General features: G+C 37.1%; 1 protein-coding gene across 4 annotated transcripts; it reads right to left on the bottom strand.

Annotated features, from left to right (window-relative positions):
• Positions 1-799: 799 nt before the first annotated feature.
• meaf6 (MYST/Esa1-associated factor 6) lies at positions 800-12,106 on the bottom strand. 4 transcript variants are annotated; one of them, XM_028818927.2, is made up of 9 exons: positions 11,863-12,106; positions 6,876-6,991; positions 6,596-6,683; positions 6,321-6,366; positions 5,914-6,103; positions 4,858-4,887; positions 3,309-3,612; positions 1,835-1,868; positions 800-1,308 (listed from the first exon to the last, which is right to left on the bottom strand). In XM_028818927.2, the coding sequence occupies exons 1-8, from the start codon at positions 11,950-11,952 to the stop codon at positions 1,863-1,865; spliced, it is 870 nt and encodes a 289-aa protein (XP_028674760.1). In that variant the 5' UTR covers positions 11,953-12,106; the 3' UTR covers positions 800-1,308; positions 1,835-1,862. The 4 variants fall into 4 exon arrangements, with proteins under 4 accessions (XP_028674760.1, XP_028674762.1, XP_028674763.1 ...); XM_028818929.2 differs by lacking the exon at positions 4,858-4,887; XM_028818930.2 differs by lacking the exon at positions 3,309-3,612 and having other exon boundaries at positions 11,863-12,103.
• Positions 12,107-12,515: the final 409 nt, after the last annotated feature.

Consider the following 12,515-nt stretch of genomic DNA (forward strand, 5'->3'; position numbering starts at 1 on the left):
TTGCAGTACAGTGGCATGCAAAAGTTTTCAATCCTCTTGAATGTCATCAAAATGTTTGCATGTCAAATAATTTGTAGATATATTTATCCATTCAGTATTTTAGTGCTATAACAATACATTTTCAAAGTCAAAATAAGTCATTTTCTGTAGATATTTAACGGAAGAAAACTCCAAAGTTAGTGTTTACATTCAGTAAGTATTCAAGCCCTACACACCCTTTTGATGCAATAACAGCCTTAACTATTTTGGAGTAAGTATGTCCCAGTTTTGCACATTGTTCAGGAGTGGTTCTTTCTCTATAGAGAGCCTCTAGGTTGGCAGGATGGTGCCTTTTGGACAGCAATTTTCAAATAGTGCCACAGATTCTTAATAGGGTTAAGATCAGGACTTTGACTTGGCCAATCCAAAACATTCACATTTCTGTTAAGCCATCCAGAGTCGCTTTGGCCTGATGCTTAAAGTCATTGTCATACTGAAAGATAAATCTTCTCCTCTGCTGTTGGTTCATAGCAGACTAGGCCAATAGTGTGCAATCTTATGGTAGTCATTAGATCAAATGACTGCTCTGCAATGGTCAAATAATGGGCAAGTAAACAAAGGCTATTTCACAGACCCAGGTGTCCTCTTCTAAAAGCAAAGGGTGGCATTACTCCTTAATAAGCCCTTGATAATAATGTATTGTTACTTTCATTATTTTGTGCACACCTCCATTTTCATAACAAACCATTTTAAAGTATTGCCACCTTTCAACACAAACATGTAACAAACAACAATACTAATAAAAAGAGAAGGCAGGGAATATATTATTTCATATTTTAATCTGTACAAATGGTAAACAGAGATAAAAAAAATGTACAAAACAAAAAAGATACATTAACAAGGTATGTTATACTCCCATGATACCAAATATCTACACTAACAAAACACTGAAAGATAACATGACAGAGTTATTATTAACAACACACACCAGTTTCTCCATTAACTACTTCTTAATGGAACACCACTGGACCACAAAAGAAAAAAAAAAACCCTGTGTATTGAAAGGTCACTGTGGGATTCTTCAGTTAAATGAAACAACACAGTGATGGTGCATATGTAATAATAATACTTCTGGAAAATAGCTGGGTGAGGAGTGCTATTCAACTCTGTCTATATTCAAGGTGCCAAATAAAGCAAAAATAACTTGTCAAAAAGAATGTTTTTCTTCTTCCACTTCTGACACAGAATAATTTTAATCTTTCAACAGAATACAGGTAACCTTTTAGGTTCACTCCAATATATTCCACTGGGTTGTGTAATTTAATAATCCTGTAAAAAATGAAACCACAATTTAATCCTCAGTCATATGTATTTAGAATTAACACACAAATGTGAAAAACCAAACTAAAACTAGAAAAAAACAGATCTTTAAAATACTGTGTGTTATGGGTTTGTTCATGTCCTTATTAAAAAAGCAATACAGCACAAAATTGCTACTTAAGGGGAAACAAACCCTTTCATGGTCCATGCACATATAGGACGGACCGCTGCCTTCTGCGATTGGGTGGACTGCCAGATCAACACAAATTACTAATCATTGTAAGGAACAAAAACTACACATCTATTGAAAATGTTAGCCACTGGGTACATTCTGGTATATATGAAATTCAGTTTTGTATAAAATTTGAAGGTATGCTATACAAATAATGTGAATAAAATGAAAGCACTTAAATGTACAGTAGATCTAGTATCCAATATTGCCTTCCAGCACCTTTTCACTAAAACAAGATCTATGTGTTGGAGTCTATAGTGAGTGTAACACTCTTGTTTTCTTAAAATGCATGCCTTTACTTACAGCTCTTGGTTTCTTGTTCATCTTTAAGTCAATCCTAAAAAAAATAGACATGGACATTTTGAATTTTTAATAAATTTCACTGGGTCCAGCTGATCATGTGTGGAAATGTTCCACTTAAAAGTAGAAAAAACAAATAAAAATAAAAAACAAAAACCTTGACTTTTTTATCAATATGGAGCACCTTTCACTGAAAGCACTGTAAGAAAACTATAAAGCCTAAAATACACAAGTGAGGTGCCATTAACAAAATTAAAAGTGTATTTATTTAATAAAAAAAATTCTATATACAATAACGCAAATTTAAGGACCCATTTAAAAGGAAGATCCAAATAAAATTTCATTTTAGAAAATAGTAGATAAAACACATTAATAATTAATCTGTGTTGATGACCAAAACTCATTTCTCCTTCCAATATGTGCTCATAATTAAGTGAAGCACAAACATTTTTTAAAAGTATTTAACTTCAATTTACAAAAATTATATACTTAAAATGCATTTAAATAGTCACAACTTCTTATTGGCTCAAATCAATTAAAATGCAGTGAGCCTAATCTTACTATAAAATGGTGACAACTAAGCACAACATTAAAAAAAAAGTATAATTCATCAAATTAAAGTTTTAGTTTTTATTTTTATAAAGGTGGCCAGGTTTCTATAATGTTTAATAAAATTCTTTGTTTGAATTAACAATAAGGTTTAAAAAACAGAAAAACAAAAAGAAAAAAAACACACCACTAAATTATGATGGACAATACATTTCATTACCAGTGCAAGCCGATTTCAAAATATACTTGATATAAGAAATGAAAGCTTTTCAGTCATGAAACTTTCACAAACATTTTATTTTTAAGAAAAACTAAGCCATTAATATTTTACTATTAAAAGAAAATGCAGCAAGTTTATTTCCATAGTGAAATTAATTTTGACTTTTATTACTTATAAAGTCGACATGTATGCTTACTAATAAATAATGTTTGAACAAGCAACATAACTGAAAAAGAGCTCAAAGTTTATGATGTTTGAAATGTGACTCTGCACTGTAAGAACAACTATAACAACATTATGGGCTTGGTATCGGTTTTCAGCAATCCTCAAATTTTGCATCTGTCTATAAAGTAACAATTTGGGACTGACAGTTCAGGGAAAGTCAACCATCCAAAAAGATCAAGTGACTAATATTTCTCTTTGATCACCTAAAAACACTGACCCTTTACTGATGCTGTTGAACTTTTTATCAAAAAAAAAAAAATTCTATAAACACAGATGAACAACGATTTGCATTCTATTTTTTCCATGACTTCAGCTTCTGTTGCAGCTTGGCTCCCTTTCTTTCCCCGTCAAGGGTATATGCATGGCCCCTCTAAGTCCTTGGCTCCACTTTTGTCAGGATATCCACAGCAAGAAATAAAGATTGTGTGGTTTTGTTGGATATATGAAAGATCAAGATGGACCTTGCAGATGGAGGAGGCTCACCTTCACTTTCTCGTTCTTATCACTGAAGACCTCACCCTCAACCAGGTTTGGTTGACTGCTTGTGCCAGGATTTCCTTGGCTTGATTCAGATGAAGTACCTGGCTCAGTTCTTGGTACCGATATCTGGGAAACTTTTTTACGGCAATCATCGCAGATCTTGGATCCTAGAGTAAGCGAAGGTAGCTTACTGCACATCCATTGAGAAACAGATCGGAGATTCTTCTTCTTTGAGGAATGTTTGGCTTTGCCGAATGGGTTACAGCAGACTGCCATCCAGTGTGGTTGATCCATCTCTCCAACATCCCTATCAGGAAGATTGGAAGCAACTAGCACATCACAAAACAAGTTGATGCGAAACAACCGTGAAATTGAAACACAAAATGGAAAACCAATGTCTATGAGAATTATATAATAAGTTAGTCTCATAAATTTTAGGAAAGATCCTGCTAATCTGAGTAACTTCTAAAAATGTAAAAAGCATCCTGGAACTCTGGCAACACAGAAGTGGTCCAGAAATTTATATTCAAACTACATTTATTAACTTCATTAAAGGTTTTTTTTTTAGAACTGACACAATTTTCAGTATGAGTTTTCTAATCCTACCACAGTCCCAAACTGATGAGTAATATAGACAGAGGAAAATGTGAGGATTTTATGCAATAAGAGGGGAGAAAAAGACCCTTTTCATAAAAGCTATATTTAAGATTGAATGTTAGACATTTTCACTTATTCAAACACCATAAAAGCACATGCCATGAGAAAGAGAATAAAAAAGCTTCAAAGGAAATATCTAAATCACTAGATTAATTATGTAAATAGATCACATGCAGAGAGAAATAAATAAATCACCAAACAGTTATTTTTCTGATTATTAATCTTAATACCTTTTCAAACTATTTAACCAGGAAAGCATGTCATTTTCATAAAAGATAAGAGTTTCACTTTAGTTGAAAATATACTACAAAAATATACAAATACATATGAACTGAGCCAAATAATATTGTTTGGTTAAAAGATACTTATGGTAAAGACAAAGGACACAGTGTAAAGTGTCACCTCAAAACACACCATTTATTTAGAGGTGCTATCGTGGACTCTACAGTTTATGTGAAAATCTATTATATTAAATGGTTGTGTTTCTGTGCGTCATTACTAAATTAGTACAATGAAGAAATATGTATGTGTCCTAGTACCAGAAAAAGTCTGGAACTGCTGGTGCAGGTTACAGAAGTTAATCTATGCTGTACATTTGAAGTCCAGAAGACCAGTTTATGCCCAACTATCTGAACTGCAAGTCCCTGCACCTGCAAGGAACACACTTAAATACCAATGCCATGTGTGTTTACTAGGCAGGTCATGCTAATATTTTGCAAATTATTGTCTACAAACAAAGTGAGCCTTGAGATACAATTTAATTGAAAAGAAATGTGAATGTATGTGCAATGCAATGATGAAATGTAGAAACAGTTAAATGGTATGGCTACACAATGACAATACTATTACTACACACCAGAAACACAGCACAAATACTAATTAAAATTAAACTTACTCAAAGTCATAATCAAACATGCCAGACGGGCTGAAAGGTAGCATTAGGAAGGAAGAAAGCAATAGAAATTAATACAATTTTTGTACTGTTTGTTTATTTTTTCAAATGTAAATTAACAAAAATATTCCAGAACTATGTGGACTACAAACTGCTAGGAAAAGTATGTTCATTTGACCAAAGCTAATTTCTAAACATTATACCTATGCAAAGACATATGGGACATAAAGCTTACAAATTACTTCCACCACATAACTATAAGTAAAAGCATTTATTTAACTTGCCCCAGGGCAGTTCTTGAATCATTAACAGAGATAAAATAGGGGATTTTATTTTGTGGTGTTCATATGTGGCAGGTTTGTAATTAAAAAAAAAAAAAAAAGTAAAAAAATTGACTCTGCACTGAGACAGTAGAACAAATCATATTTCAAAAATATACTGAAAAAACTAAAATACCTAGTACTTGTTTTTTATAAACATTTTAAATAAGAATGAAAAGACTATAACACATAATGAATTCAACATATTTGTTTGGAAGCTAATGTAAAGGCAAATTTTTCAAAGTCCTGATTTCATTTACCCACCATGTTTCCAAATTTTTATTATAATTTATTTCAAGCTGGAACATAAATAAAAATTGACACTTAATCATTTATTAGGCCCTAATTTAAATAAGTTAAACATCCATGCACTACTGTGCTCCAATCATTTACTATTTTTGAAAATATTCTGAAATCTACTGGCACATATGTCAAATAAAATCACGTATGCAAGCACTGTACAAAGTGTTCAAGTAATATCACATAAAAAGTGGCATAGTGGGATGTAAGAATCAGGACCAGAAAATTTCATACTTAATTTAGTTAATAAAATGAGAAGCAATATACAACATTATCACTTACCACACAATTTAAAATGTGTAAAAATTAAAATAAGAGATGCACAAAGACATTGATTCTGTTTGCTTTTTTAAAACTTTCTAACAAGCATATATATTCGGTGTACTGTAAAGAATGCTAGTGTAGTAACTGGCTAAAATTTCAAAAATGACTTGCATACCTATGTCTGTTTTTGTTCTTCCTTTTCTTATGGCTGCTATGGTGGCTTCCTGAAGAGGAGGTAGCAACTTTTTGTGGTTTCATTCCTTGCAGAGTTCCATCTAAATCCTCCGTCTCTTCCTGACTAGGCTCATTTTCCTGGTTTTGAAAGTCAGGGGAGTTGTCACTTTCTGTTCCACTTCCTGGTTCACCTGCAAAGCATAACAAATTCAAATGCGGACATTCCCAATGTATGTTAGTATCAGACGGGTGTGCTATATTCAGTGCAAAGTAATTAGAATTGCCAAAAAAAATGAAGTGGGTAATAAAGATAAAACAACGTATATAAAAAAAGTAATGTAAAATGACTGTCTATTATTACAAATAATACAAAATGTCCACATACTAACAAAAAAAAAATACACTTACGCTTTTCAATTAGCTGATCTTGTATTCCTCCTAAAGCGCTGACAGCCTAAAACATGTCACAATATTAAAATTACTTCCTGTTATGGAGATGTCTTCACAATAATAAAAAGAAGGATACAGAATATATTTCCTGGTTCTGAAAGTCAGGTGAATTGTTCCCTGAACTACTAAATAAATTTTTGATATTAGTGAATTTTATAAAAATACATCTGAAAATTTTAACCTCAAACCTACAAACACACAAAGTATTTTAAACAAATTGTTCAAATACTCACGGCAACTGATGTAACAGAAGATTTGCTGAACAGACGTTCTGCTTCTTTAAACTTTCTATTCCTTCGGTCATTTTTGCTGTTTGAGTTTCTGTAGCAAACAAAGATACATAAACTAACAAAATGCAGTTCTAAAGCTACTCAGAAAAATGACTTTCTAGAAGTCTTAAAAAAATGTAGGTGATTTATAAAAAAATGCTGTTTTTATTAAAATCAAATATGAATAATAATCTGAATCATAAGATCACACTTTATCACACCACCAAACCAACAGCACACTTACTTTTGATTTGTCAGGTAACGATCCCAGCCCCTAATGATGTTACCATACATCTGAGTGTCCTCTAGGTAACTTCCTTCAAAAGCATAGATTTGCCTTTCCAAATTTGCCAATGTTTCCTGCATAAATATTATTGAGGAAAAAAACAAAACATGCACCTGTAAGTTACAGTACACTGTTAAGAATAAAATATTTAAATATCAATATTTTCTTGGATGTTATAGACCTATTACTGTATTAAAATAAAATTTTAAAGAAACTAAAAAGTCTTAACCAAGCAACAGGAGATGCACAAACTAGTGTGTTTCTTCGTGCCGGTCCCAAGCCCGGATAAATGGGGAGGGTTACGTCAGGAAGAGCATCCGGTGTAAAATTTTGCCAAGTCAATATGCGGAAAAAATACAAATTTCCATACCAGATCGGTGGAGCCCCGGGTTAACAATGACCGCCAACAGGGTGATGGTGGAAATTGGGCTACTGTTGGCTGAAGAAGAAGAAGGAGAAGAAGAGGGGGAGACGTGTCCGGAGGCAGGAGGAGAGGAGGAAAGTAAAGAGAGTGGAACTGAGGGTAGGAACTTTGAATGTTGGCAGTATGACTGGTAAGGGGAGAGTGTTAGCAGTTATGATGGACAGAAGGAAGGTTGATATATTGTGAGTGTAAGAGACTAAATGGAAGGGGAGTAAGGCCAGGTGGATTGGAGGTGGATTCAAATTATTCTATCATAGTGTGGATGGGAGGAGAAATTGGGTAGGAGTTATTCTGAAGGAACAGTATGTCAAGAGTGTTTTGGAGGTGAAAAGAGTGTCAGGCAGAGTAATGATTATGAAGCTGGAAATTGGAGGTGTGATGATGAATGTTTTTAGTGCATATGCACCGCAAGTTGGGTGTGCAATGGGTGAGAAAGAAGATTTTTGGAGTGAGTTGGATGAAGTGGTGATTGGAGCGGATTTCTATGGGCATGTTGGTGAAGGGAACAGTGGAGACGAGGAGGCGATGGGTAGGTATGGTGTCAAGGAGAGGAATGATAAAGGTCAGAAGATAGTGGATTTTGCCAAAAGGATGGACATGGCTCTGATGAATACGTATTTTAAGAAGAGGGAGGAACATAGGGTTACGTACAAGAGTGGAGGAAGATGCACACAGGTAGATTACATCCCATGCAGAAAAGTTGTTCTGAAGGAGATTGAAGACTGCAAAGTGGTGACAAGGGAAAGTGTAGTTAAGCAGCATAGGATGTTGGTCTGTAGGATGACGTTGAAGATCAAGAAGAGGAAGAGAGTGAGGGCAGAGCCAAGGATCAAATGGTGGAAGTTGAAAAAGGAAGACTGCAAAGTTGAGTTTAGGGAGGAGGTGAGACAGGCAGTGGGTGGCAGTGAAGAGTTACCAGACCGCTGGGAACTACAACAGATGTAGTAAGGAGTGGCGCAGTGGTAGTGCTGCTGCTTTGCAGTAAGGAGACTGTGGAAGATTGTGGGTTCGCTTCCCGGTTCCTCCCTGTGTGGATAGAGCTTTGAGTACTGAGAAAAGTGCTATATAAATGTAATGAATTATTATTATTATTAGGATGTCAAAGAAGAAGTGGGATAGTCAGAGAGATGCAGAAAGTAGACAAGAGTACAAGGAGATAAGGCACAAGGTGAAGAGAGAGGTGGTGAAGGCTAAAGAAAAGGCGTATGATGAGTTGTATGAGAGGTTGGACACTAAGGAGGGAGAAAAGGACCTGTACCGATTGGCTAAACAGAGGGACCGAGCTGGGAAAGATGTGCAGCAGGTTAGGGTGATAAAGGATAAAGATGGAAATGTAGTCACAAGCGAGGAGAATGTGTTGAGCAGATGGAAAGAGTACTTTGAGAGGCTGATGAATGAAGAGAATGAGAGAGAGAAGAGGTTGGATGATGTGGAGATAGTGAATCAGGAAGTGCAATGGTTAGCAACGAGGAAGTAATGACAGCTATGAAGAAGATGAAAAATGGAAAGGCCGTTGGTCCAGATGACATACCTGTGGAAGCATGGAGGTGTTTAGGAGAGATGGCAGTGGAGTTTTTAACCAGATTGTTTAATGGAATCTTGGAAAGTGAGAGGATACCTGAGGAGAGAAGAAGTGTACTGGTGCCGATATTTAAGAATAGGGGGATGTGCAGGACTGCAGTAACTACAGAGGAATAAAATTGATGAGCCACAGCATGAAGTTATAGGAAAGAGTAGTGGAAGCTAGGTTAAGAAGTGAGGTGATGATTAGTAAGCAGCAGTATGGTTTCATGCCAAGAAAGAGCACCACAGATGCAATGTTTGCTCTAAGGATGGTGATGGAGAAGTTTAGAAAAGGCCTGAAGGAGTTGCATTGCGTCTTTGTGGACCTGGAGAAAGCATATGACAGGGTGCTTCGAGAGGGGCTGTGGTATCGTATGAGGAAGTCGGGAGTGGCAGAGAAGTACGTAAGAGTTGTACAGGATATGTACGAGGGAAGTGCGACAGTGGTGAGGTCTGCGGTAGGAGTGACGGATGCATTCAACGTGGTGGTGGGATTACATCAGGGATTGGCTCTGAGCCCTTTCTTATTTGCAATGGTGATGGACAGGTTGACAGAGGAGATTAGACAGGAATTCCCGTGGACTATGACGTTTGTTGATGACATTGTGATCTGTAGTGATAGTAGGGAGCAGGTTGAGGAGACCTTAGAGAGGTGGAGATATGCTCTTGAGAGAAGGGGAATGAAGGTCAGTAGGAACAAGACAGAATACATGTGTGTAAATGAGAGGGAGGTCAGTGGAATGGTGAGGATGCAGGGAGTAGAGCTGGTGAAGGTGGATGAGTTTAAATACTTGGGATCAACAGTACAGAGTAATGGGGATTGTGGAAGAGAGGTGTAAAAGAGAGAAACAGGCAGGGTGGAATGGGTGGAGAAGAGTGTCAGGAGTAATTTGTGACAGACAGGTATCAGCAAGAGTGAAAGGGAAGGTCTACAGGATGGTAGTGAGACCAGCGATGTTATATGGGTTGGAGACGATGGCACTGACCAGAAAGCAGGAGACAGAGCTGGAGGTAGCAGAGTTAAAGATGCTAAGATTTGCATTGGGTGTGATGAGGATGGATAGGATTAGAAATGAGGACATTAGAGGATCAGCTCAAGTTGGACGGTTGGGAGACAAAGTAAGAGAGGCGAGATTGCGTTGGTTAGGACATGTGCAGAGGAGAGATGCTGGGTATATTGGGAGAAGGATGCTAAGGATAGAGCTGCCAGGGAAGAGGAAAAGAGCAAGGCCTAAGCGAAGGTTTATGGATGTGGTGAGAGAGGACATGCAGGTGATGGATGTAACAGAACAAGATGCAGAAGACAGAAAGATATGGAAAAAGATGATCTGCTGTGGCAACCCCTAACGGGAGCAGCAGGAAGAAGAAGAAGAAAAACCACAAGTCTTCAAAGTGTCCCGGTTTTTCACTCTGGAGGAAACCAGGCACTGCTCATCACCTGTGCAATAAAATTCCAACCGATGTTGCCAGGTCCGTGGTTTTCTCATCTAATTGGTCTATTTGGGTTGTAGTATTCTGGGATACTTCCGGTGTGTCATGTTGTCTACCTGAGTTATTGGGCTATTATTTGTACACCTGGCAACCTTGATTCAAACAGTGATTCATGGTGGTGGAAGCATCATGCTGTGGGGTTGTTTTTCAGCGGTAGGGGCTGGGCGACTAATAAGGGTTGAGGGAAAACTGCATAAAGCAAAGTACCGAGACATCCTTAATAAAAAAAATACTCTCGAGAACGCTGGACCTCAGACTAGGACAAAGATTCAACTTCCAACAGGACAATGGCCCTAAACACAAAGTTAAGACAACACACAAGTGACTTGGTGTCAACTCTGAATGTTCTTAAGTGGCCCAACCAGAACGCAGACTAGAATACAATCAAACATCTCTGAAGGGAATTAAAAATTGCTGGTCCATCAACGGTGTCCATCCAACCTGACAGAGCCTGAGAGGATCTGCAGAGAAACATTGCATAAAATCCCAAAATCCAGGGGTGCAAAGTTTGTTGTGTCATACCGGCTGGAAATGCAGGCAAGGTTCTTCAACTAAGTACTGGGTAAAAGGTTTATAGTTGTATCAATGGGATATTTCAGTCCCCATTTAAATTTGCAAAAAATATGTTAAATCTTATTTTGGGGTATTGAGTGCTGCTTGATGTGGGGAAAAATTAATTTAAACAATTTTACCGCAAGGCTGAAACAAAATGTGAGTAAAATGAAGGGGTCTGAATACTTTCTGAAGGCACAATTTCCTCAACGGAGAATATTAAGAACGTGGATTTTTTTTCCGGAAATCACAGTGAAGACCCTGTAATGTGGTCTGACTTGCAGGTGACAGCAGCTGTTAAGAACGTCTCTTTATTTAGGCGTTATTTAGATTTAAAACCTTTCCCACAAGTGACATCATATCAAGACTGTCAGCAACATATACACTCTGTATATTTTCAGTAACAAGAGTTTCACATTATTAAACCCTTTTATGACAAACGATTACGCGGGCTGCCTTTAAAGCTAATCTGCAAAGGTTACCTTAATAAAGAGAACTAGTCAGACCTTTCCTCGTGGAATATGAAGTGCGGAAGAAGACTTTAATCAGAAGTTAATACGGCAGAGGATCAACACTTAGACTTATACTTTAGCATGTTTTTAAATTGAAAAATGTGTCGCCTCCGTATAATAACTATAGAGCGCGAAAGGCCCACATACACAATAAAGCCGCGGTCTCTCCCTTAACAATGACACCGGGTTTTATCACCACTTACTCGGAGTCGCGTCTCAGATTGCCAGCAAACTTTAACTAAATACCCGAAAAATGTGCAGCATTAGACGAATTATGTGGGGGTTACACTTGATTTCTAACTAATGTAGTAACAAAATGTATATGATCACAACAGTATTCTAGTACCGCATCATCTCAACAGCAATACAATGAGTAAAAAGTGTTGCTTTAAGCGCAGTTTACCGCCAGCTCCTGTTTCCTTTTGACGAGCTCGGCCAGCTCTCTTCGGGTATCAGGAATCTGCGGGGGAGTCACCTTGGTCTGCATCGCCATCTCAGGAAAACAGCAAAAAAATTGAAGAAACCAAACAGCAACGCAGAATATATTTTTGCCTGTCGTGGGTTAAAAAAAATGAAAACAGCAATTCCTCAAAACGAACAACCGCAAGGAAAGAAACGCTCGTCCACTAGAGGCGCTGTGCTGGAAAGCAGCAGCTGCGAAGCACAGCACCATACGTCACCGCAGTTGTAGGCCCGCACCAATAATATGTAACGTCACCTTCGTTTCAGGACTGTCTTCGTAAAATTACTTTTGGAAGGTTTCGGCAGGTCTCGGCAAAGCCCGGAAAGTAACGTCGGGTCAAAGACCCGTTCAGATATTAGGCGATAAAAATAAGAAAGAAAAGCAGTACATCAGACGAAATAATAACTCATCATTGTGAAGTTCAGAGGGTTTCTGCCATCACGTCGTGTCATACTAAACAATACGGATCGTTTTTATGAAATACACTATTAACATTTACGTTGTGTTCGGGTCTATGGGAACCATTTAACATGTCGACAAAATTAAAATCAACGAGATCTGTGTTAATTGAAAATAGTTTTTCATTTACATTC

This window comes from Erpetoichthys calabaricus, chromosome 14 (assembly GCF_900747795.2).
Source record: "Erpetoichthys calabaricus chromosome 14, fErpCal1.3, whole genome shotgun sequence".
Classification (NCBI taxonomy): Eukaryota; Metazoa; Chordata; class Cladistia; order Polypteriformes; family Polypteridae; genus Erpetoichthys; species Erpetoichthys calabaricus.